Source organism: Eleutherodactylus coqui, chromosome 11 (genome assembly GCF_035609145.1).
Source record: "Eleutherodactylus coqui strain aEleCoq1 chromosome 11, aEleCoq1.hap1, whole genome shotgun sequence".
Lineage (NCBI taxonomy): Eukaryota > Metazoa > Chordata > Amphibia > Anura > Eleutherodactylidae > Eleutherodactylus > Eleutherodactylus coqui.
Genome location: NC_089847.1, coordinates 102,594,917 through 102,621,500, shown reverse-complemented (window position 1 = coordinate 102,621,500; position 26,584 = coordinate 102,594,917). Strand labels below are relative to the sequence as shown.

Sequence of the window (26,584 nt, the reverse complement as noted above, 5' to 3'; positions counted from 1 at the left end):
TTTTTTTCCTTCAGCTACCAAAATTATTTTTGCTGCATTTTTCTTTGAGTGACATACGGGGCTATTTTTTATATCTTTTTTCGATGTTTTTTTTTCCATTTTTTTAGTTTTATTGAGGATAAAAAGCTAATATATATATATATATATATATATATATATATATATATATATATTTTTTTTTTTTTTTTTTTTATTTTTTTTTAAATTTATTGTTGTACATTTTAAAATTAGTACATTTACACTAAAATAAAGTATGGGAATGGGTTCCTCATTTTGTTGCAGGCGTTTCGATATATAATATGTATAGTTTTGGACCACAGGGTGCATTTGGAGACAGCTGTCGTTGGCATTGGAAGTGGGTCGATTATATACACACACACATATATATAGTGTATGTATGTATGTATGTATGTATGTATGTATGTATGTGTATATATATATATATATATATATATATATATATATATATATATATACACATTATATATATGTGTGTATATATATATATATATATATATATATATATATATATATATATATATATATATATACATACATACATACATACATACATACATACATACATACACACACACACACACACACACACACACACACACATTTTTTTTTAACTCTATAAATTCTTTTTTGCTTGCTTTTGTAACTTATCATTTATGTCCCCCATGACGTCACAAGATCGCTGGTGGTCATGCACATTGTCTTTTTTTTTTCCTTTAATTTCACACTTTTCCACTGTAGCTGAGGTATCCATATGAGTCCCAATTAAAGGGGAGAACGTCCCACAGTAGATACAATAGTCACTGGCAGAGCTGATGTGTGTCTGCTAGGACCATGCAGCTCTGCTGTAACAGGCAGCACCCGGGGGTCAAGTGATCGTCGTGTCGCATAGCAGAAATAATACTTCCCCTTTCACTTTTCAGTACATAGCACTCAATGAGCGCTATGTACCCAGGAGAGGAGAAAGCAGAAGTGCTTAAAAACAGCTTGTCCCTTCTCCTCTGGGTCCTCTGCTGTCTCTGACAGCTGAGAACCCGACCTGTTCTTGCTTGATTGCAGGACCAGAAGCTTCAATCCCGCGCTGTACATCTGCAGGGATTAAAGCCCAGGACCGAGCACCGTATATTTACCATGCATGGCCCTTAAGGGGGTTAAACAGAACAATTAGTGATCGAGCCAACGATGATTTTTATGCCGGCATAAAATGAATGAAAAGTGAAGGATTTATCGTTCGTTCTTGGACTGCATTTCCATTGAACGATTGTCGATTATTTACTTTGGTTTAAACGATAATTGTACCGTGTAAAGGGGGCCTGAAGGCAATCTCTGCCTACAAGCACCTAAGAAGTCAGTCAACTAATAATTCATGACCTGTCAGACTAGGCAAAAGCATTCTGTAGATAGATATTCATAAACCTGTGTCTGAAGTATTAGCCTAATATTATCTTATGTGATCTAATGCTTTTCAGAGTGCTAGATGCCAGAAAGCAAGAGAAAGCACTGTAGTCCTAGGAGCTCACCACACCTCCTTACACTCATCACACAAGACTTATCACACATTCCCGGTGGTTCACACTTAGCTTACTTGAGTAAATGAAGTGCAACAGAAGAATGTGCCTCCAGCCTCCCGCCGTACAGGGCATGCGATGCCCACTGCATTATCTGTTCATGCATACGATATTGGACCGTCAGCATCTTCACCACTTTGTCTCCATGATTCTCTATTATACGTTCCATTAGACTCACGGACAGACCCTTAGCTGCAGCCCTGGGGAATAGAATGTCAGCTTTTACTGTACGCCATGTATGTAGCACTAAACATGCCAGGATCCCTTTAATGTTATTCTGTATCATATTGCAGGCTACTCTCCCCCCTCTATACAATCTTATATCGGCAGACGGACCCTCCCCTCACTGCCCCACCCCTTCAGTAAATCGGACAACCAATATGGAAAAGTGATAACCAGGATCTGGCGATTATGAGTTTTCCTGCACTTAGAGGTATTGGCAGTTTGCAAGTGACAAGAGGGTGGGCATCACTGCCAGTTGTCACTTTAGAACAGACATCCAGTTGTCGGTGTGGCAGTTTTCCCATAAGATGCATTTCCTGTTTAGGACAGAAATTATCATTAAAGGGGTTCTCCACCAGGAAAAAAAAGTTTTTTAAAAGTTTAAGTGCAGTATAAAATAAAAAAAGGAGCCATACTCCCCTTACAAACCCCCTGCTGATGCGGTTTCAACTTATAGTAGCATTTTATATAAGGCCGAAAAAAAGACATGTCCATCCAGTTCAGCCTATGACCCCCCTCCACGTTGGTCCAGAGGAAAAAAAACCCCAATGAGGTAGAAGCCAATTTTCCCCATTTAAGGGAAAAAATTCCTCCGCGACTCCAATCTAACAATCGGAATAATCCCTGAAACACCGACCCTTCTGAAGTTATTAGTGCTTGTATGTCTCTGTACTCCCCTACAGCTGATCACATTCTGTCTAACCACTTGACCACTGCAGCCAATTACTAGCTGAAGCCGCTCACTGTTGCAGCCAATTACTGGCTACAACCATCACATGGTTAGACAGAACTTTAAAAAAAGAACACGTGACAGCATAAAAGGTGCAAAAAAGTTGGATTTACCCTATTTTCCTGAAAATAAAGCCTACCCTGAAAATAAGTCCTAAGCTGATCTTTCAGGATTTTTGGGGAGGCTTGAAAGGGATACATTACCTACCACGCTCGGTCCAGGTCCCTCCCTCTGCTCTCCGGAGCTCCGACGCACTTCTTGCAGTCCTCGTTCGCCTACAGAAGACCACTTCCTGGTCACAGGATTCATAAACCCCACCTCCAGGAAACGATGGCTCCGATTGGTTCTCGAGTAGAGATGAGCGAGTATACTCGCTAAAGGCAATTGCTCGAGCGAGCAATGCCTTTAGCGAGTATCTCCCCCGCTCGAGACTGCAGGTTCGGGTGCCGACGCGGAGGAGCGGTGAGTAGCGGCTGTCAGCAGGAGGGAGCGGGGGGAGAGAGGGAGAGAGAGATCTCCCCTCCGTTCCGCCCCGCTCTCCCCCGCAGCTCCGTGCCCGCTGCCAGCACCCGAACCTGCAGTTTCGAGCAGGGGAGATACTCGCTAAAGGCAATGCTCGCTCGAGCAATTGCCTTTAGTGAGTATACTCACTCATCTATATTCTCGAGTGCTGATCAGCCAATCAATGCAGCACTCGATGAACCAATGCGATGGCTGTGATTGGTTTTATGACCGCTGCTCAGCCAATCACAGCTAATGCATTGTGGAGGCAGAATTTATGAATTGGCCAATCAATGCCACGGCTCAGGCAATTCATAAATCCCGCCTCCACAAGGCGATGGCTGTGATTAGTTCTTCGACTGCTGCTCAGCCACGCAATGCAGTGCTCGATGAACCAATCACAGCCATCGCATTGTGACTAAGACTGACAGACATATCTCTTTAACACAGGACCATACAAAGGCATTCTATAACTGCATACAATGTGTACAGCGCATGTTTCTAACACCAAGCAGGACAGCTCTCTGATGAGCGCTGTCCTGCAAACTGTAACATACATATGCAGATCAGAGCTCTGTCCTGCATAGTGTTAGAAATATTGAAGTTATGCGGGGAAATCTGACACCGGATTGGAAAGAGTTAAATAGGTTGTATTGTAGTTAAAAAACAAGTTTTCAACTGGACTGATTTTAAAAAGTATCCCATGTTGAGATATTGCTGTTAGCTGCTTGTTATGATGCCCCCTACTGTTCTTTTGAGTCTCTTTCACTGTTGAAGGGGTTTTCCCGTTTCCTGTTTGAGTTTTCAAAATTAGAGTCAAATGACTTAAAACAATAAAACAAACAGCATTTACCCGTCCTTCATTTCGGCAATCCAGCGCTGCAGCAGTGTCCCCGCCCATTCTCCTATAACAAGAGCGCTCAGAATTTGGGCACTCAAGCCAGGAGAATGGGCGGTGACACTGTGGCCTCTGATTGGCAGGCAGCAGTCACCTGACTTCCGCTGTCAAAAGAGACCTGGAGAATTACAGGGCTGCAGCGCTGGATCACTAGCGCCAAAGACAGGCAGGTACCGCTTATTGTTTTGAGTCACTTGGCTTTAAATTTTTAAAACTCAATTTGTAGTTGGACAACTTCTTTAACCCTTTCCAACCCACTGTCTGACGTCTAAAGACATTATGATTAAAGGCTGTACCGCTCCAATGTCGGAAGACGTCCGGCAGGGTATTCTTGCTGTATATTACTTGCCACTCTGTTGTCGGGGGCCTCTCCAGCATGTCCCATACCACAGTACTGGCTCTAGCCAGTAGATGGCGCCATTATATAATGGCAGAAAGAGAAAACCCCCTAGGAAACCCTGAATCCAAAATTGGATTGTAAAGGGTTAATAAATAATATTTTCTTCCATAAGATAACAAGAAGTATAATGATCTCAGCTTTGACATGTCGCTTTACATGGGTTATTTGTGTCATGACAAGCATGGATAAGACAGATGCAAACGTCTTACTTGTGTGAGATGATGGTGGGTGGTAGCTGCTGGTGATCGCCAGCCAGGATACACTTTTTGGCCTGCAGTAGTGCGATCCAGCAGCTTGCTTCTAACGCTTGAGCGCACTCATCTATCACGACCAGGTCAAAGTAATTATCAGGAAGCAGCTTCAGAGGGCCGTCCGGGGAAGCACCTGGCAGGGGAAGGAGTTGGATACAGATCGATGAGTCTACCAGGCTGTAATTTCGCAATAAACAATTATTGGTAATTAGCATGGAAAATAGACTTTTTCTAAATGAAATGGCGAGTGGGCATGGCAGCGGGCCAATGTGTGGAGATCATTAGACAAGCTGTTTGTAGAGATTAGGTTCAGATTTACAGCCTGGAAGCCAAATTAGGTCCAAAACCTTGTGAAGTCATCAGTCATGTGTAAAGACTTAGCTGGAAAACAGAAAGAGCGTACATCCTATGTCCAACGATTCTCATTAGCGACTTCTGTGGTGAGAATTTAGGATTTCACATTACAGATACCATTCTAATTATCAGATATATCATAATATGGAGTCCTTCATCCCAAGTCAACATTAATGTCATTGAATATGTCTTATGCTAAAAAGAAGATAGAAGTAGTTAGTCGTGCTCCTGCCTCCCATGGCAGCTCCTCTTGACTCGCCATGACTCAAATACCACGGTGACTAATGGTCCATTTACACGCAAAGGCAATCTTTCAATCGACTGAAAGATTGATAGTTTTAGCGATCGTTTTGCATAAAGTGTTAATGGACGCTAATGTCCATTAGCACTTTATCAGCTTCGGGGAGCTGTTTGCAGAGCACAGGATGTTCTTGCATAGGCTGTCGGCAGAATACAATGTAATCAGTTGCTCCCGTGCAGAACACAGCGTGCGGTCCCTATTATCTCTCTCCGGTTGAACAATGGATTTTAAGCTCACCTTAAAATCATCAAACAGCCGAAGAGTGAACGGTGGCGGAGTTTACATGCAACGATTATCGCCATCGTTTGAACAAATTTTGAGCGATAATTGTTGCGTGGGGGGTTACTCTGTAACAGGAGCTCCAATGGATGCTCCATGTACAGTGGAAAAGTGTGAAATAAAAAAATAAAAAAAGACAATGTGAGTGACCCCCAGAGGTCTTATATGATGTTATGGGGGACATAGATGGTAAAAAAAAAAATATATAGTTACAATAAATAAGTAAAAAAAAAAAAGGGAATGTGTTCAGCCGACAGCAAACAAGTGCCAGCCTAATACTCACACACTAATTAAGACCCCCTAACTTACCACCCCTGTTTCTTTAAAACTAAAAGGACATTACAGTTTTGGGTGAACAGAGCTCGATCTTCTTCCAATGGCACCAGCTCCAGTACAATCGGCACTACACACACACACCTCTTGTCTCATCTGAAGGCCAAGGTTCTAGAACCGGAGCTACAGTAGTTTGAAGTGGGGTCGGGAATACTGACTTTACAGCTCTCACATGTGCAGAGCAGAGGGTGGGGGGCAGCAGACAACAATCTGCCCCAGGGGAGTGCTGTTGTCTTCTCCAATTGGTGACGTCCATTGTATGAAGATGTCCTCTAGCCACAACTGGTCTCTGCACGCTCTCCCCATCCAACCACTACCTCCAATGAACCACTCAGTCCCCCTAGAAAGTTCTGGCGTCTCCCATGCGACCCCAAACAGTCTAGGGGGCTCCTTTGTGATCCCACAAAATTCTAAGGTACCCATAGCAGCACGACAAAGTACTGGGGTCCCCACTGCAGCCCCACAAAGAGAGCGTCCTGTGGTATCTGGCAGCAAGACGTTTGCAACAGATCCCTTAAAGGGATCCGATCAGCAGAAAACTGCCGCCATGGTGTTGTGCAGCATGAGACTAGCAGGTCCCGCATGGTTGGACACAAAGTCTTCTAACTTTCAGAAATTCTTACTTTAAGGCCATTCCACATGGGGCGATTTTGTCGCAATGTGTCAGTTCGCATGTATGTAGAGCCCATGCTTTCCTATCGGTTCTTCCACAAGAGCAATTTGGTAGCCTGCGACATTGCGAGACTACAAAATCACGGCATGCTCTATACAGCTGCGAATTAGCGATATTTTGTAGCCCATGTTTCCCTATGGAGCCTTCCTTTGTGTTCCAAGCATGCACTGCCGGCAGAGACAGCGTATGCCACTGCGCCTACCCATAAATCACACAGACATGTTCAGGGCGGGGATGCGTATGAAACCGCTGCCCATACGCAATGTATCATACACAGCCTATACAAGTGTATAGGGCTCACACTGCAATCTATTCCTCGTGCGTATCGATGCGCAGTGTCCACACGCCGGTGTGCTTGGACTTTCATTGACTCCATTTACCGCATATCACGTGTCCGTGGAACACACGCATGATTAACAGCCTGTTCTGAGGATGGGCCATCAATAGTATTTCCCTTTAATGTAAAGCGCTCACAGAAGAAACCAGCCTTCATATGGCCAAGTCGATGGAAAAATAAAAAGAGTTATGGCTTTTAAAAAGTAGATGCAAAATCCCCCCCAAAAAAAATCGTTGCCTTCCTTGGGCTGAAATAGGCCGCGTCCTTAAGGGGTTAAAGTGCCATTGTAACCAGAGGATCAATGCTAGTGCCTTCAGTGATTATATATGTATGATGTCTGATTATATATTCCATGGCTGTGGGGTATTAGATAAGCACAGCTCCATGCTCTTGTAATATCATTTGTGCTTTAAGACACTCCCCCTGGAGGCAATCTCTGGGACTGCAATTTACATTGTGCCGATACTTATTTACAAACACTACGGAGGAATGAAGATCCTCCATCGCTCTCCGTTACCGCTCTGCTGGTGATGGAAGTTGTATTATTAGAATATGCTTTTCATACATGTCTGTCCTTTTGTTTTCCTGACATGTTTCAGCAGCTAACTGGCAATCTCAGGGGATGAAGACTCGGTCCTCAAGGATCTGGTTACCAGTGAGACATGCTGGAGGGACAGGTTGCTTATAATGACATACAAGCCTCTAGTCGAATTAATAATGCAGCCTGGAATGATTTTAGGGTCAATACTCCCTTAGGCCTCATGTCCACGGGGAAAATCAGGGCCGCCGCGGATTCTCCATGTAGAATCCGTAGCAGGTCCCTCCTGCCCCGCGGACATGAGGCATAAAAATCAGAATAAACTCACCTGCTCCGGACGATACGGATCTTCCTTCCTTCGCAGCTGGATCTTCTTTCTTCAGCGTGGCGGATGTGCTCGGCACGCCGGCGGCGTGCCGCACGCATGTGCTAGGCACATCCGCCGGGCCGAAGAAAGAAGATCCGGCCACGAAGGAAGGAAGATCCGCATCGTCCGGAGCAGGTGAGTTTTAATTCTGGTACGGGTCTCCCGCGAATCCGGGCGGCTTCCATAGGCTTCAATAGAAGCCTGCGGGAGCCCCGCACGAAAATGGAGCGTGTCCATATTTTTTCCAGCACGCTGATCCACGCCTGACGGGAAAAATTACATTCGCAGGTATTTAACTACCTGCGGGTGTCTAATGCATCCCTATGGGGCGCGGATCCGCGTGCAGGAGAAACGCTGTGGATTTTAAATAATAATTTACCCGTGGACATGAGGCCTTATTGTAGGTCACCGGCCGCATCTACTAATGGTTTACGACAACAACGCATCTCCTGGTCGTTTATATACTATACTCTCTATTTCCACCAACGGGGTACCAAGAAGCCGTCAATATGGAAATACTGAAGTGAACTTTTTGGATTTTTCCACCCCTATTAAAAGGTGGTCCAATTGTTATTCTAATGTGACTAAACTAGTAGGCCGGTTTCACATCTGCGTTGGAACTTCCGGTTGGAGGTTCAGTCGCAGATCCGACTCAAAATACCAGAATAAAAAGCGGGTTTTTTTGAGTCTACAAGCCGGGCAGCTGAGCGGAAACTGAATGGACTCCATTATAGTCAATGGGGTCCGTTCGGGGTTGTTTGGTTCCATCCTGAGCCGTTTGGCCGACGGGATTCCCCTTTCCTTTCCGGCTCTCCAAATAGAGCAGAAAAGCGGAACCCCCGACGCAAGTGTGAAACCACCCTAAATATTAGTCGTACTGTTCACATATTTTGGGAAAACCCAAAGCACATAGAAGAGGCGATAGAACACAAATGTTTCAAGACTTCAAGCGATTGCCGAGCATGTTGACATTGGGCAATGGTTGAGAACAATCATTGGTGTGATCAAGAAGTCTGGACAACAAGGGAATGGCACTGCTTGACAAGAGAGCCGCAGCAAGGAGGAGGAAACCCAGCAGGTGGTTCTGAAGCTTCATTGGTTGAGAGCTACGCGTTTCGGTGCAAGACTCGAGAAAAATGCCAAAACGCGTAGCTCTTAACCAATAAAGATTCAAAATCACCTGCTGGGTTTCCTCCTCCTTGTTGAGATTTTCCTGTCAAGCAATACCATTGCCCTGGTTGCTCTGATCCCGATTCTACGCTTTGCCACAGAGGCACTGCCGATCCACTGGGCTTCAACCATTGTGGTCTCTTCAGCACAACCACCCAAGGTACCATTAGTCCTGTTATTTCCAACTGAAGATTGCGTGAACAAGCCTTCTACACTATGGAGCACCTTTTTAGACCTTTATTGCAAGGGCATGGTAATGGCATACTCAGAGCAGGAGTCTAAAAATGCCTTTTTTTTTGGACAAAAAATTAAACGCATACATATTTTGTAGCACCACAAGGCCCAAACTATAAAGGGAATACATTATTTATATCATATGGCACATGTAAAAAAACAACAACCCTGAAGCACGATGGTTTACAAAGAATGGAGTACACCCCAAAAATAACCATTTAAAAAAAAAAACACAAAAAAAACAAAAAACACAACTTGTCGCACAAATAACACACCCTCAAACGTTATGGCTCTTTCAATACAATGACAAAAAATGTCATCCGTAATCCCTTTAGGACTAGAAATGTATTACTTTTTTACTTTTGCATTTCATCCCCACTTTCCAAGAGCCATAACTTTTTAATTTTCCCATTGACATAGCTGTATGAGGCCTTGTTTTTTTGCGGGACAATAAATATTATATATATTTTTTTTTTTTTAGTAGTATTTAATGCATCATACAATTAACAGGAAAAAAAAAAAGAAAAAAAAACAAACTTTAAAATTTTTTTAAATGGGGAGCAATTTAAGTAAAAATAACATGAACTTCATTCTGTGGGTCAGTAGGATTACGGAATACCAAATTTATATTGTTTTCTAATGTTTAAAATGTAAATATATTTTTTTCTGAAAACAAAAACAAAAAAATCACTTTTTGGCACCGTACTCAGACTGCAACTTTTTTATTCTTTTGTCGATTGGGTTGTGCAAAGTTTTTATTACCATTTTGGGATGAATACATCTTTTTGATCCCTTTTTGCTAACATTTTTTGGGTGCTGGGATTTAAAAAAAAAAAAAAATTGCAATTCTGGCATTCCGTCTTTTTTAACCCCTTAAGGTGGCTTCACACGAGCATGTTTTTTGTTCATGCATACGCGCGGACAAAAACACGCGTCTATTAGGACCAATGCATTCCCCATGGTGTGTTCACATGCTTTACAGGCGTGTGCTTGCAAAGATAGGACATGTGTGCGGCTCCGTTGAAGACAATGGTCTGCCGAAACCCCTGAATTGCTTTTCAGAGAAGAGCTTTAAATATAAGCTCCTCCCTGAAAACAACCATTTTAGTGTAAAAAAGATTATATATATATATATATATATATATATATATATATATATATATATATATATATATATATATATATATATACACACACACATATACATACACACACACACACACACACACACACACACACACACACATACATACATACACACACACACACACACACACACACGCGCTTACCTGTCTGCAGCTGCCGTGTCCCCACGGGAATAAAGAACACATCTGCCGCATGCGGAAGATGTTTTCTTCAACCCCGTGGGGAATAGAGAATTTCCTGCTGCACCTGCCACATCTGTGACAGATGCAGCAAAGGAATTCTTCATCCCTGTGGGGAATAAAGAATTTCCTACCACAGCTGTCAGATGACAGCTGCGATAGCGTATCCTGCTGCCGGCCCCCCGTAATTGTTTTTCAGGAAGGGCTTTTAATATAAGCCCTTCCCTGAAAAACAAGGCAAAATAGTGTAAAAAATAAAAAAATAACCTTCCTTTAGTTGCCGGGGCTCAGCGGCGTCTTTTCTGCGCTGTCCCCAGCTCTGTAATGCAGTTCTTTGAGTAGCCGGGGATTTAATCCCCTTCTGCTGAAAGAGCTGCTTGTGATTGGGTGAGCACCTCAACCAATCACAGGCACAGCTCTCGCTGAATGAATGACAGACGAGAGCTGCCTGTGATTGGCTGAGCGCCTTAGTCAATCACGAGCAGCTCTTTCAGCAGGCAGGGATTTTAAATCCCCACCTGCTCAAAGAACTGCATTACAGAGTCGGGGACAGTGCAGAGAAGACGCGGCTGAGCCCCGACAGCTAAAAGAAGGTTATTTTTTAATTTATTTTTTTACACTACTTTGCCTTGTTTTTCAGGGAAGGGCTTATATTTAAAGCCCTTCCCTGAAAAACAATTATGGGGTGCCGGCAGCAGGATCCTCTACCACAGATGTCATGTGTGACAGCTGTGGTAGGAAATTCTTTATTCCCTGCAGGAATGAAGAATTCCTTTGCTGCATCTGTCACAGATGTGGCAGGTGCAGCAGGGAATTCTTGATTCCCCGTGGGGATGAAGGAAACATCTGCCGCATGTAGCAGATGTGTTCTTCATCTCTGCGGGGTACACAGCAGTGGTGGACAGGTAAGTTATATATATATATATATATATATATATATATATGCATTCACGCGTATTTTTGCGCGTACACTGGTGCGCACATATGTACGCACATGCACAAGCTTGTGTGAAACCACCCATAAGGACCAGGCTGTTTTGTACCTTAAGGACCAGACACTTTTTAGAGATTCAACCCATGTGGTGGTTTTACTGCCCTATTTTTTTCCTTTAGCTATCAAAATTATATTTGCTGCATTTTTTTTGTGACATATAGGTTTTATTTTTTAAATACCTTTTTTATTGACTTTTCTTCTGTTTTTAAGTTTTATTGGGAGTAAAAAGATAAAAAAAAATGATTAAACATTTCTAGTTATTTTAATTAGTATATTTACATTTAAATAAAGTATAGGAACAGATTTCTCATTTTGTTTTGGATGGTTTGATATATAATATGTCTGGTTTTGGATTACATGGCGGTTATAGTGAGTGTTTTGATTGGCGTCGGTTTTGGGTTATTTTCTTTCTTATCTATATATTGTTGTTTTATTCTGTAATTTTGTTTTACTTATTTATGTAATTATGTTTTTGTTTTTTTTACTATCTATGTCCCCCATGATGTCATATAAGACCTCTGAGGAACATTCACATGTTTTTTTTTATTTGACACTTTCCCACTGTAGCTGCGGCATCCATACGAGCCCCAGTTATAGGGGAAAACAACCCCCGTAGTGACATAAGTCACTGGCAGAGCTGGTCAGGTTTTGTTTATGTTCTTTGACCAATGGTAACAAATGAATCATAATAGATTTGAATTATCGTAATTAAACATGTGACCCTATGAAATCTAGTATGACCCTGCAGCTCAGCTATAGCAGGGAATCTCGGCGGTCACTTTAACCCCTGGGCTCCCTTAGTGAAAGTAACACTTACACTTTTCAGTACACAGTGCTCATTGAGAACTGTGTACTCGGGGAAGGAAAAGGCAGAAATGGTTAAAAACCCTGCCTTCTCCTCAGGGTTATCAGCTGTCACTAACAGCTGACAACCCGGCCTGCCTTTGATTTATTACAGAGCAGGACGCTTAAATTCCCGCCTTAATTTTACATACGGCTGGGCTTTAAGCCCTGGACCAGGCCCAACATACTTACTGTGCCTGGTCCTAAATGGGTTAATAATAGGGATGAGCAAGTTTCCTTGCTAAAGCACTACTCGTCCGAGTAATGTGCTTTAGTCGAGTATCTCTCTGCTCATCCCTGAAGATTCGGGGGCCGCCGTGGAGCGGCGGGGGAGAGCGGGGAGGAACGGAGGGGAGATCTCTCTCTCCCTCTCTCCCACCCGCTCTCCCCTGCTCCCCGCTGCAACTCACCTGTCAGCTGCGGCGGCTCCCGAATCTTCAGGGACGAGCGGGGAGATACTCGGATGAAGCACATTACTCGAGCGAGTAGTGCTTTAGCGAGTATACTCGCTCATCCTTAGTTAATAACCTTCACTGTGTGAGATAAATACTGTGAGATTTTAATAGTTCATATTTTTACGTACACAGAAGTAGCAAATATCAGAGTTTTTTAATTGTTTAGTCTTTTTACAGGAAAAAATGGGAAATGTCTTTATTAGAGATGAGCGAGTATACTCGCTAAGGCACATTACTCGAGCGAGTAGTGCCTTAGCCGAGTATCTCCCCGCTGGTCTCTAAAGATTCGGGGGCCGGCGGGGGGCGAGGAGCGGCGGGGGAGATCGGGAGGAACAGAGGGGAGATCAATCTCTCTCCCTCCCCCCCCCCCCCCCCCCCCTCCGCCGCAACTCACCTGTCACCAGCGCCGGCCCCTGAATCTTTAGAGACCAGCAGGGAGATACTCGGCTAAGGCACTACTCGCTCGATTAATGTGCCTTAGCGAGTATACTCGCTCATCTCTAGTCTTTATTTATTTTACCTTTTTTTTTTCTTAAACTGTTAAAAAAACAAAAAACAAATGTAAATCTTTTAACATTTTTATTTAGGCCCCACAGGGAACTTGAATTTGTGATCATTTGATCCCTTGTACAATTTACTGCAGTAATTGCAGTACGTAGCAATTTTCGAGCAGGGCTTGATAGGCATCTATGCAGGGCAGCCATGGGAGCCTTCAGTAGGCTCTGGGCTACTATGCTAGCCCATCGGCACCCTCTAATAGTGCTGTGGGAGGTGCTGATGGGGTGCGTGAAGGGTTGCCCCCTCCCGACGACTGCTTTGACAGCGGCACGTTAACCAAGTCAACTGTCAAAATCAGAGATAACTCTGATCCCAGCAGTTGCTGCTGACTGCCTTCTCCATAGACACTTCATGACCGCAGGACGTTTATAGTCGCTCGACAGTCCTGAAGTGGTTAAATAAGAGGATTAGCCATAAATTGGGCTCTGGGGAAACTGGCCTAAAATAATAAAAGCAGCATTACTTTCCTATTAAACCCCCACCACTCTGGTGCCCCCTGCTGGGCCTTGTATTAGAGTGCTGCAGCCATGCCGTCACATATGACCGCAGCAGACGATCAGTGACCTCAGTGCTGTACAGCGAGTGACCTCCGAGACCAGCGATTGCTGACAGTGGTCACCTGTCATGGCAGCCTCGTGTGAGCCCGGCCTAATGGCTCATGTCCACGGGCATATGCGTATTCCTTGCGTATTTCCCTGCTTCTGAGTGTGCATGGTTTTTTTTTTTGGCATTAGTATGGCTGCGTATGTAACCGCATTTCCATACGCGCCTGGAAAAAAAAAACGCAGGCTGGGAAATAAGCATATATAGTGATTAATTAGCATTTTGCTAGGCATTAAGCGTTTCACTCGCATTCCTTCCGCAATGGGTATTCACATGCATCCATAGAGTCCAATGGGGGCTGCACCTGCGTAATGCGCGGTAGAAAAGATCATGTTGTATTGTGGGTACCGACATGCGCATGGAAAAATGAAAGACCATTGACTTTTCCTGCATATCATGCGGTGAAAAAGAAACGCCCGTGGACACTGCCCTAAGGCCGCATCTGCACACATAGGTTCGAATGAAAATTAGAGCGCAATACGCAGTAAATAGAACCCATTAATCCCCTTGGGTTCACTCACATGCACGTATTTGGTGTGCGCTACGTGTGAACGCACCCTAAAGGCGTTTTCCCGCCATTACTTTCAGATCAGTTGAAGTCTGTTGGCCAAGACCCTACTTACGCCGTCGCGTATTTTGATGCGCAGAATTATGGAATCGCTATTCATGCACTTCCCTAACATTCTAGTGTAGCAGCGGATTGCCATTTTTGCAGTTTCCTAATAAAGACCACGATCGACTTTGCCATTTAATCTACAAAATGTCATTTTTTTTCGTGCAGTGATTTACAGAACGGCGTCCCGAGAGCCGGGATGAGTCATAAAAGCACAAGCTATTTATACCCGACGCGAGCGGCCGGTGAATCACAGACTGCTGCGGATCTCATCAGGACCTGATATCACCCAGCAGATTGTCCCCCGCCCGGACTGACCTGTCTTTGTGGCCAAGATGACATTGGCGGTTTTTAACGTCTCTATCATGGCCGCCTCCTCTCTCTCCTTCAGCTCCTTCCTCAGGGCTCGGATTTCGGTTTTGAAGCCGCGCTTTTCATCTCTGTTCTGCAGTTTTCTCATTTTTGCCTTTCAAGAGGATGAAAAAAAGCGTTTATGTAATAGTGATAATTTGTTGTAGTTTTATCCAAAAAGAGAATTTCCCTCCGACATGTGAAAATGGCGTAAATCAGATTGACTGCAGGAACCAAGAGCTTCTTAACCCCTTAGGGCTGGATTCACACGGGCGAGTGCGATATAGGACAGATATCGCACTTACAAATATGCGAGCATGATGTGCTTTTGATTAAAAAGGCAATGAGTAGAGATGAGCGAGCAAAAAAAACAAACAAAAAACTAAACTCATCGGCCACAGCAACCAATCAGAGCTCAGCTTTCATTTGTGAAACGGCTTTGGAAAACTGAAAGATGAGCTCCGATTGGTTGCTATTTACTGTATGGGCCTTCAAAGTGCATTGAGGTTATTCAGTCTTTCATTCGCTCTAAAGGGGTCCATATGCAATAGATGTATATTAGGGTAATAGACGGAGCCCACCATTACTCTAAGACCCAGCATGGCACCTGGGATGTGAGCGCCAATGCCAGGAGAGTGGGCGGGGCTACTGCGGCCCTTGATCGGCTGCAACAGTCACCTGATGTTTGTCAGATGAACATACCAGGACCGTCGCAGGAGGCTGAAGAGCGAAGAGTATTGCCTCTTTTTATATGTTATGCATGCCCAGCTGTTAAAATATATTAAGTGGTAAAACCCCTTTTCTGATGTTACTGATTTGCTGCAGATTATCTGCATATGATCCCCACAGTGACTCCGCAGCAGGAATCCGCTCTCCACTTCCATGTGACCGTACGGATTTCGCCCTCTTCATTGAATCTACTGCAGAGATCTGCAAGCTTCCTGCCCCAAATCTGCTGTTAAAACTGACATGTTGGGGATTTAAATTCCCATTTCTGCTACAATTTAGTGCGATCTTCGGTTCCTTCCCGTTTTCCGTTCCTATGTAGTTTCCTGCATAGAAGCCGGCGCCGGATAGTAGACTGCTGTGTCTAAAGAGCCTTCCGGAACGCTTTTTTCTGTGGCTTTTAAAGTACATCATGGATTTCTTGCATTTTTTAACAAGCTTTTTGGGGGGGGGGTTTGTTTATAAACACACATTTTCTTTAGGTGTTTTTTCTTCCTATAGAAAAAAAGTCTAAGGGAAAAAAAGACCTTTAAAAACAAAAAAAAAATAATGACTCAAAAAACACCAAATCAAATGAATTATTGGCAAAAAACCCCACCATAATCAGATGTTAGTTGAAAGAGTTTTGACTCAAACAACAAATAGCGCCTCCTTGTGGTATTTTATGGGATTTTGGTTCTATGGACATTTTTTCAAAACATTTTGCATGTTAAATAGACATTCTCTGTTCAATCTTCTGTAGAGATGAGCGAGCCTACTCGGCCACGCCCCTTTTTCGCCCGAGCACCGCGATTTTCGAGTACTTCCGTACTCGGGCGAAAAGACTCAGGGGGCGCCGTGGGTGAGTGGGGGGTTGCAGCGGGGAGGGGGGGGTGGGGGGAGAGGGAGAGAGAGAGGGCTCCCCCCTGTTCCCCGCTGCTACCCCCCGCGCTGCCACGCCTCCCCCCGCGCCCCCCGAATCTTTGCACCCGAGTACTGAAGTACTCGAAAATTGCGGTGCTCGATCGAGTAATTACTCGAAATGTGTATATTCGCTCATCTCTAATCTTCTGCTTTTGGTCTACACTGTATTCCAATTCTATGCTAGAAACAACACAGCATTGTGTGCCAGCTAGTGTTTGGAACACGGGTCCATAGCCATTTTTTTTTAGGCAGGGTGGCCACACGTTACAGCTGTGCCAGGGCAGACACAACATAAGTTGCAACCAAAAGGTAAGTCTTGCAATCTTCTTTAAGGATATATTCCCATGCAACAATATACACCATCCTACCAAAAGTAATTGGAGATCTGAGCAAGAATCATAAGTAGTATTTATTATATATGTTAATACCTATTGGGGCTCCTTTGGCCCTAATGACATTGGATACTCTCCATGGCATATTTTCTACTAACGTCTGATACACTTCAGATGGCATTTCCCTCCATTCATCCTGCAAACGTCTGGCGAGTTCTCTCAAAGAAAATACATTAGCCCCTCTACAATGGTGCAAGGAGCGTCGTCATTGGAGAGTTGAGCAATGCAAGAATGTTCTACAGAGTGATGAACCATGCTACTTCATCTTCAAATCAGAAGGATGTACCTGGGTGTGGAGGAGGGCTGCAGAACACCTTCTGCCTGAGTTTGGTATGTCAACAGTTGTGCATGGAAGAGGCTTCGTTATGGTCTGGGGATGTTTTATGTGGCATGGTCTCGGTCCGTTGGTTGTAGTCACAAGAACCACGAACACGGAGGTATACCTTGTCATTCTAGACAATAATGTGCTGCTGACAATGTGGTAATACTCTGGGAATGGTCGGCCATACTTGTAGCAAGACAACACGCGTTGTTATGAATCCAATGCTGATTTACGTTGGTTTTAGGATATGGATGTTCCACGATTGGTCCCAACCTGAACCCTACTGAACATCTTTGGTATGAACTGGAATGTCGGGTCAGAAAATATGAACAGCGTCCATCATCTTTGAGAGAACTTGTTTGCAGGATGAATGGAGGGAAATCCCAGCTGAAGTGTATTAGACATTAGTGGAAAGCATGCCACGGAAAGTATCCACTGTCATTAGGGCCAAAGGAGCCCCACTAAGTATCAACACATGTAAAAAAATATTACTTTTGATTCTTGCTCATGGGTCCAAATATTACTTTTTGGTTTGAAAGTTGTACATCTGAATTAGGCTTAGGCTAGGAGAACACTACAGTGTAGCGGCTTCCGTTTCGCTTCCGTAATACAGAAGTGCGTCCCAACCGCAATGAGCATTATAGGAATGTATTATGCTTGGAGCTCGGGTCAGGAGAACTGGGTCAGGGTGGGATACACTTCTGTATAACGGATGCAAGACAGCGGCCGAAATACAGTAACATAAGGCCAAGAAATCCATGTGCTTTGTAGTAAAACAACTCCAATCAGATGAACAGAATTGAGTTTCAGTTACTGAATGTCCCCACCATGAAAGCTGCGCTGTGATTGGTTGCTGTGGGTAACAAGGACATCTTCCTGGTAGACAGTTTTGCAAATGAAACTTTTTGAGTTTCTGTTTCCATTGATTCCAAGTTCTGCATCTGAGCGTCATTAAAAGTTTGGAGGGTTTCAGATTGGGAAGATCCTTTGTAATAACCTTGTATCATTATAAGAGTTTTCAGAAACTTTTTAGTCTTGACTGAACAGATGACTAATTCCGGAGTATATCCTACCTGTACAAGTGACGCCGGGTGATCAGCGGTGCAGATCCTTAGATGTGAATCACACTAATAACAAAGCCTTGCCACAAATATAGGACATATAATACAGCCAGAAGCCAGTGCGGCTATTAGTCAAGAATGTCTCTGGAATACTTACGAAGGTCAGGTCAATATCTTTGCGGATATCAGCCACAAGCTGTGCATTATCACTCCGGGCCAATACCGCGTCCAGGGAGTGATGCTGCAAGGATTCCAGAAGTCTGGCTGGGTGACCGAGACGTAAGATCTTCTCCTTATACACAGCCAGGCGCTCCACCAGGTTGTCCACAGCCACATTAGATGGGGCGCAGCAAAGGACCTTGGGAAGAAATATGCAAAGCAATTGAAGGGATTCTATCATTATCAGTAGATACTTCAACACCCAAGGGGCAAAAAAAACCTCTCTAGTATGGTTCTTTAACCCTTCCCAATCCAATTTGTATCCCAGTTTTCCTAGGGGGCTTACTCTTTTCCTGCCGTTATACAATCACGCTATCTGCTGGCTAAAGCCAGTACTGCATGTGGTGACACGGATAGGCTCCGACAGCAGTATACAGTAAGAGAACCCCGATGGACGTCTTCCAACATCGGAGCTGTACAGCCTTAAATCATAATGTCTTAAGTCAGACAGTGGATTGGAAAGGGTTAAACATACATGCAGGGTGTCCCAAGTAATGCTGTAATAGGACAAATAGTGAGGCAGGGTTCACTGCATTGGTGATGCCATCGAGCTGTCAAATTCAAGTAATTTAAAGCACTACTTTCTCTGCTGGATGATTGGCTTATTTCTTGCCCCTCCTGGAACCCAATCAAGTTCCTCTGCTGCCCATTTAAACCAGAATCCCCCACCTAGGAAAGATGCCAGTCATAATCTTAGAACATGCCTGGTTCTTGTTGCTAGTTTGTACTTTTCACTATCCTTTGTCTACCAACTCACTTTGTTCCTCCAACCCTGGCCGGCAACTACTCCACTGACACAACTTTGTGGGATCGCCCTTTTCGGGGCGAGTGCTCTGCTGGCTTTTTTCAAGCAAAATCCTACATCCAACGGTCAAGTAGCAGCACAGCACAGCGGTTTCCCAAACCCAAAGTGCATCAGATTCTGAAGAGGAACAATCTTTATCCATACCATAAAACCCCTCCGCAGCAACTTTATCCTGGAGATGCAGAGTGGCACATTATTTACTGTCCGTTATAGAAGGCGGAACTTGATTCCAATCCTACAACCATCATATGGACTTGAAAGTCCAAATTTAACCAAGATGGGGACTGAACAAGCATAATCCATATGTTTGGGCAAGATGGAGCTTATGGACCACTGGGGCATGTCCCAACCAGCAACGTCTGGCTAGGCACGGTCATCCAATGGCTAATCGGACCGGTCCTGTCTGAGGAAAACTTCAAAGAAGAATGATATCTGCAGCTCATTTAGGAACGCGTTGACGCCTTTATTGAAGACTTGCCTCTTGCACAGATTTATAGGGCGTACTTTCAGTGCCCCAGTTGCAATCCATTCGAGACTGGCTAAATTAGACTTTAAAGGGCAGCATCATCACCCAGCACGGGGGCAAAACTGTGCAGCCCGCTCATTGACCAGATCACGTCACTTGATTTTTGCATTTGGGGAGAGCTGAAGGAGATATTTTATGCTAAACCGGCGATCATCATCATCCTCCCACGTCAAAGAATAAATGGATGCAGTTGGACAACTGGCAGTGGACAAACTAATTGTTGCTGATTGCCGATGCATCCTATGCTTTACTATAGGAGAACAAGTCAAGGACCTGTTGATGTAAACTATTTGCTCTTAAGTGATGCAACTCCAAATAAAAAACGCACTTTAGGCTTAAATTAGTTTTCACCCTGCTTTCCGTGTAGTGTCTAGCATCGCACATCAGCAATGCAGTGAAGCCGACCTCACTATTGTGTTACCCCATCGCAGCATCAACTGGGACGTCCTTGTATAAAGCATCTCATTGTTTTCTACACGGAAGCCTACGCCAAAGTACATCATTTTCACATAAGGTTTTGTACCAAATCTGACATTTTCTGTAAGGGGAGGCAAAAGTGTAGAGTTTATGCTATTGTCTACACTAATGTATACTTTTGTTTCTTTGTATACATTTGTACTGTATACGTTTGGCTCCATTAGGCCCGGCTCACATGAGTGTGTTGGTACAGCGTATTCCGCCCATGCGTGAAATACGCTGTACCAATCTGCCAAAGGCGGCCATGTTGCTGCTCACATGACTTGTGCGAAATACGCAAGCAAGGAAAAAAAAATATCGCAGCATGTCTTATCTTGGAGTGCGAGTTCACATACCAAGATAGTACATGGTGATGAGCGGCATGCAACCCGTTTGCAATGTCATTGTGTAATGACTGTGCGTTGCACGATACACTCGTTTGAGCCGGCCTTAGGGCTCACTACGTTTTACATGTGCGGTTTTTAAGTCCGTACTGGGCGGTACTAATATTCCATAGTCTGTCATTGTGCGCTCACACGATATACAGGAAATACGTGAGCAAAAAAAAGTGCAAGGTCCTATCTTGGTGTGTAATACACGCCAAGATGGGCTATGTGAATTGAACGTATGCAGCGACGTACCCCCGTGTGTAAACTACGCACATAATACGCACGCTTGTGTGAGTGAGGCCTTAGAAGAATAATAAAAAGTACATAAATAAAATGCAAAAAAAATGGAAAATATTAAACGCACGTATATAATTGTATCATTTTCTGGGGCTGCACAGCACACTCACAGGGCACATATCACATCTTCGCCCCAGCGCCATTTGGCATCATCCTGACCTACTGTAGGGTAAGGCAAAGTTATATGACGCATCTGCCTTCACCTGGCCTGAGTGCTCCTGCAAGCAAAGTGCTCTACCCAGCCATAAAGTACAGAAGCGCTACTGTATCTGAGAGCGGTCTATTCTTTCCCATCTCCAAAAGTTGCATGATGTAAATATGCAATACCCGTGCCGACCCTTTGACACGGCCCTGGCTAACTGGAATGTGTTGACGGTCACAAGGACCGCATGCAAGATGTCAGATTGGCCACAACTGTGCTAAATGATAGCACCGTGCAGTCAACTAGCGGTGTCCAAACCACATCGTATCCGTCGTCCTTCCGTTCCCACAGTCCAGAAAATACAATTACAGGCTGAGTTACTACCTGCAACTGTGACTCCGACCAACTCCATGTTTGTCATTTCTCCTCGGCGGGGGTCCTAATGAAGTCAGACTTCTAGAACGGAGCTAAGCTGCTGCCAACCGAGAACGCAATGTCCCGATGACTGCAGCAGCGGCGCTGCTCTCACCTTCAGCCCCTGCTTCACAGCTTGCAGGATTATTTCCACCACGGTTGTGGTCTTGCCAGTTCCAGGGGGTCCGTGAATAATAGCAACTTCACTCTGGTTAAGGGAGAAAACAACAGCCTCCTTCTGTGAATTGTCCAAGGCTGGATTGACAAAGTCCACAGGTCCTGAAGACACAGAGGAAGAAAATAAACACTACGGAGAAAACTGAAAAAAAGTTAGAGACTCAACTTAATTGTAGCAAACTCTTAAGAGCAAGATGTTTGGTTCGCATGGGTTTCAGAATCTGGGTGGAAATAAGAAAGTTTATATTCACTGACAGGAAGCAAGCAGAGATCTTAGAGGGGGTTTCCATGCTTAAGAGAAAAAAAACAACATTCAGGCAGCTGCAAATGTAAATACAGAAGAAGTAAAAAAGTTCAAACTCAATTTTTAAATCCCCCATCCCTCCAGTGATAGCCCACTACTGATGAAGTGATAACATGAAGTTGCATCAGCCAATCACTGGCCACTGTAGCGGTCACATGCCATTTATATGGACATGATGCTGCAGCACTAAAGAGGTTGTCCGGGACCTTTACCATTAATGACTTACATTCAGGATAGGTCATCGATAGTTGATGGTCGAGGGTCTGCCGCTCAGGGTCACATCAATCAGCTGTTCATTGAGTCTGCTGTTAGGATTGCAGCGGCCCGAGTTAGTAATCCAGTACACCGCCCATAGAATTCAATGGTAGTGCCATCCCAGGCTGCAGCTATACAAGCATTGCTATCTGCTTCCAGAGCTGTCTGCATTGACAGCGGGTCTGGGGATCAGCTGACCGGCAGAGCATCAACTATTGATGACCTATCCCGAGGTTAGGTCATCAATGGTAAAAGTCACGGACAACCCCTTTAACAAAAATTTGGTGTTAATTATAGCTGAAATGTGAACCAGCTCATAGCTAGTGTACATTTTGGATTTGGCGTATGCGCTGCCCAAACATGTGGCAAATATATTAAAGGGGAGTGTTCAGGGAAATACTATCAATGACCCTTCAATAGCTGATCTGCTGGGGTCCATCACTCGGGACCCCAGCTAATCAGGTGCCCGCTGTCAGCACAGCAACACACAGTGGTACGGAGTGGATGCTGCTGTTCTGACCTGTCTAGTGGTCGGCGCTTGTAACTGCAGCTGCAGCTCCCATTAAAGTTAATGAGACCCCAGCCTAGAATGAAAACCGTTGGCCACTGCATAGGTCGGAGCAGCAGCTTCCACTCCGTCCCCCCATTGTATAGCGGCAATGACAGTAGGCGCCCGATCTGATTGGCCGGGGGGTCTCAGTGATGCACCCTAGCAGATTGATGCCGAAACCTGATGATAGGTCATCAATGGTATTTTCCTGGAAACCCCCTCTAGGAGACTTGTACCTCTTAACAGATGTGTCACACTTCATCGCAATCCTCACTCAGATCCGGTGTAACGAACTCTGCCCCTTCGTAGATTAGAAAGCTCCAGAACTTTCTAAGGATGTATTTACAGAAGACATTTCCTTCTCGCCGCTAAATGGAAGCAATAGTCGCATTCAGCATAACGGGGCAGATTTACTAATCCTGGGTAATAGTAATGTAGTTTGAAGTGGGTGGAGCCTCCTGGCGCCCAACAGATGTACCATAATGTAGGCCAGAAATTGGTATAGCGCAAATCTGCATCAGCTTATAACTGGCAAACACTTGGTTTTCACGGAAAGGCAACAGATGCACCAAATGTACTAAATTTGGCGCATGTTAAGACATTTAGTATAGTAATTTGATTAATATTGGCATATCAAATGCAAGTCTTGGTCAATTCCCTTTGTTAACTTAGAACCTTTTTACCCAGGCCGAAAAATGGTTCAGTGTAAATAGCTGCCCCAATTGTACGCCGAACGCGAATGTGTTCGCTTCTCATTCTGCATGCGGAAAACTGAACATATCGTTCGGTGTAAACAGGCAGTTGTTCACTTATGAACGACTACCTGTTTACTGTGAATGTGTTATGGTGTAGCTTTACCTTTATTTCCATTAATCTGGCCCCCAGTAGGCTTAGGGCCCTTTAACACGGAACGAGTATTGTTAAAATAATTCTTGAATCATGCGGAAATGTACGATGTGAACACGGCCAACGACTGAACGCTAATTCGTTCACATGTGGTTCATTGCATGCCAGCATAAAAATCATTGTCTGTGGGTCACCAGTCGTGTAAAAGGCAATTGTTTAGGCATTCGCAAACCATTCCCAGAATTCCCTGACAGACCAGCGATGGACTAAAACTAGAGATGAGCCAGTATACTCGCTAAAGGCAATTGCTCGAGCGAGCATTGCCTTTAGCGAGTATCTACCCCGCTCGGGACTGAAGGTTCGGGTGCCGGCGCGGGGGAGCGGTGAGTAGCGGCAGTCAGCAGGAGGGAGCGGGGGGGGGGGCTGAGAGAGAGATCTCCCCTCCGTTCCGCCCCGCAGCTCCCTGCCCAAGAAGCGAACAAGCAGTGAAGATTCTTGTTCGACACTTAGTCGTTGGCTGTGTTTAGACCGAACGATTACCGCTTACTTTGGCGCGTAGCATCGATTATAATCGTTCCGCCTACGAGCGCCCTACAGGTACTCTTACTTCTCGCCTTCTTATATACCAGAACACAGACTGGAACCTTTTTTCATAAAGGATATTCTTACTTGATTGCCTAAAGCTACGAGGTTGAGCGGAGCAGAAGAGGACATCTATCAAGTCACGGGCGGCTCCGCAGCGGTACTGCCCCAGCGTAATCAAGGCTCTGCAGTGAAACAGAAAAGACGCAAGTCAGATAATGTCGTAGTACGGTAAGTGCTTATGTGGGCTCACATTAAATAGTACACTAATGTAATAATATAAGGCATGGGTGGCAGGCCATGGCATTCTTCCTAGCCGGTGGACAGCATAGAGAAGCCTCCTACCCCAGCTTCTACCATGGACTTGGGCTGCTCATGAATACCGTAAAATGTAGAAATCTACTACTATGGTCGTCCTTAAGCAGTCCGATCGCAGACCACCAGTGACCTATATATTTTACGGAAGGTTCCTGTAAGGTAGCAACAAAGAATCTGATTTTTCTGCAGCTCCTCCAATTATTGGGAATCATCGTATACGTAAAATAGAGCAATTGTAGTAATACACGGTGGGCCACGGAAAAGTAGCCCACCTCTGATCCTAGCACCAGTCTTCAATGAAAGCTGTCTAAGGGTATGTTTACATGCAGCGGAAATGCTGCAAAACAGAGTCAAAATCCACATTGCCTATAGCAACCAATCACAGGGCAGCTTTCTTTTTAGCTCAGCAGTATAAGAAATGAAAGCTGCGCTGTAATTGGTTACTATGGGCTAATTTTCTTTTAGACAGTGTGGTGCGGAGATCAGGGGCAGGCTACTTTTCGGTGGCCCGCCCTATACTTTATCAAACCCCTTTTTATTATGCAATTTGCAAATACTAGATTTAAAGGGATGTCTGGGGCTTTAATATTGATGACCAAGGGGTCAGTAATTGATCGGCGGAGCCACGGTCTTACTTTTTGATCCTTCTGTAGGTGACATCATTCGCTAGTTTCAGAAGCCTGTAGGTGGCCTCGCTGCCCAGATTTAGGGAATCGCTATGAGCTTCATCAAAGGCCACATTGATAACCTTCTGCGTGATGCCGGACACGATGCCTGTGGCGATGGGCTCGCTTTTAGGACTGGAGTCGTAGAGTCCTACAATGTCACCTGCAACCAAGAAGAGAGAATCAATGCAACCGGACAGGAGATGATACGGTCAGCGACTGCAGGCGGGGGGGACAGGAGACCCCCGAGACCCCCAAATCATGCTCCTATTGATAGAGGAGATTGTACAATGAAACTGTCCCGCGACCGATACCTGAGCTGAAGCCGTTGGTGGGCAGCACGGCCTCGGCGTCGTACTTCCTGGGCGTGAAGGTTACAAGGAGACGCCCGTAGAGCCCGGTCCTCTGGTTGGCCGCCTGCAGCTTCAGTAGGCAGACGCCTCGCCGCTGGAGTTCTTTTAAGGACACATTTTCCTGCCAAGCTCTGCAAAGGAAAGAGGACAGGTGGGTGACGGGCAGTGCCTGAGGACCACCAGACTGCATCATCCTTAGCAACAGACCACAACATCAGCAGGATGCGACATCCTTCATGACAGATCGCAACATATTCAGCATCTTAGCAACAGAATGCAAAACAACGTCCCTTAGCAACAAAATACAACATCCTTAGCAACAGCCCACCACGTCCTAGGGCAACATGATGCAACATCCCTTAGCAACAACATACAGCATCCTTAGCAACAGCCCACCACGTCCCTGGGCAACATGATGCAACGTCCCTTAGCAACAGCCCACCATGTCCCAGGGCAACATGATGCAACGTCCCTTAGCAACAGCCCACCATGTGCCAGGGCAACATGATGCAACGTCCCTTAGCAACAGCCCACCATGTGCCCTGGGCAACATGATGCAACGTCCCTTAGCAACAGCCCACCATGTGCCCTGGGCAACATGATGCAACGTCCCTTAGCAACAGCCCACCATGTCCCAGGGCAACATGATGCAACATCCCTTAGCAACAGCCCACCACGTCCCTGGGCAACATGATGCAACATCCCTTAGCAACAGCCCACCATGTCCCAGCGCAACATGATGCAACATCCCTTAGCAACAGCCCACCATGTCCCAGCACAACATGATGCAACATCCCTTAGCAACAGCCCACCATGTCCCAGCGCAACATGATGCAACATCCCTTAGCAACAGCCCACCACGTCCCTGGGCAACATGATGCAACATCCCTTAGCAACAGCCCACCATGTCCCAGGGCAACATGATGCAACATCCCTTAGCAACAACATACAGCATCCTTAGCAACA

General features: G+C 45.0%; 1 protein-coding gene across 1 annotated transcript in view; it reads right to left on the bottom strand.

Annotated features, from left to right (window-relative positions):
* Window positions 1-26,584, bottom strand: part of IGHMBP2 (immunoglobulin mu DNA binding protein 2) — a 63,067-nt gene that overhangs the window by 35,327 nt on the left and 1,156 nt on the right. Inside the window, exons 2-9 of the mRNA XM_066583210.1 lie at window positions 25,580-25,749; window positions 25,236-25,428; window positions 24,370-24,467; window positions 21,684-21,847; window positions 18,478-18,678; window positions 14,884-15,031; window positions 4,547-4,721; window positions 1,604-1,786 (exon numbers count right to left, since the gene is read on the bottom strand). Of these exons, the coding sequence (XP_066439307.1) occupies window positions 1,604-1,786; window positions 4,547-4,721; window positions 14,884-15,031; window positions 18,478-18,678; window positions 21,684-21,847; window positions 24,370-24,467; window positions 25,236-25,428; window positions 25,580-25,749 (1,332 nt within the window). The remainder of the gene's footprint in view (window positions 1-1,603; window positions 1,787-4,546; window positions 4,722-14,883; window positions 15,032-18,477; window positions 18,679-21,683; window positions 21,848-24,369; window positions 24,468-25,235; window positions 25,429-25,579; window positions 25,750-26,584) is intronic.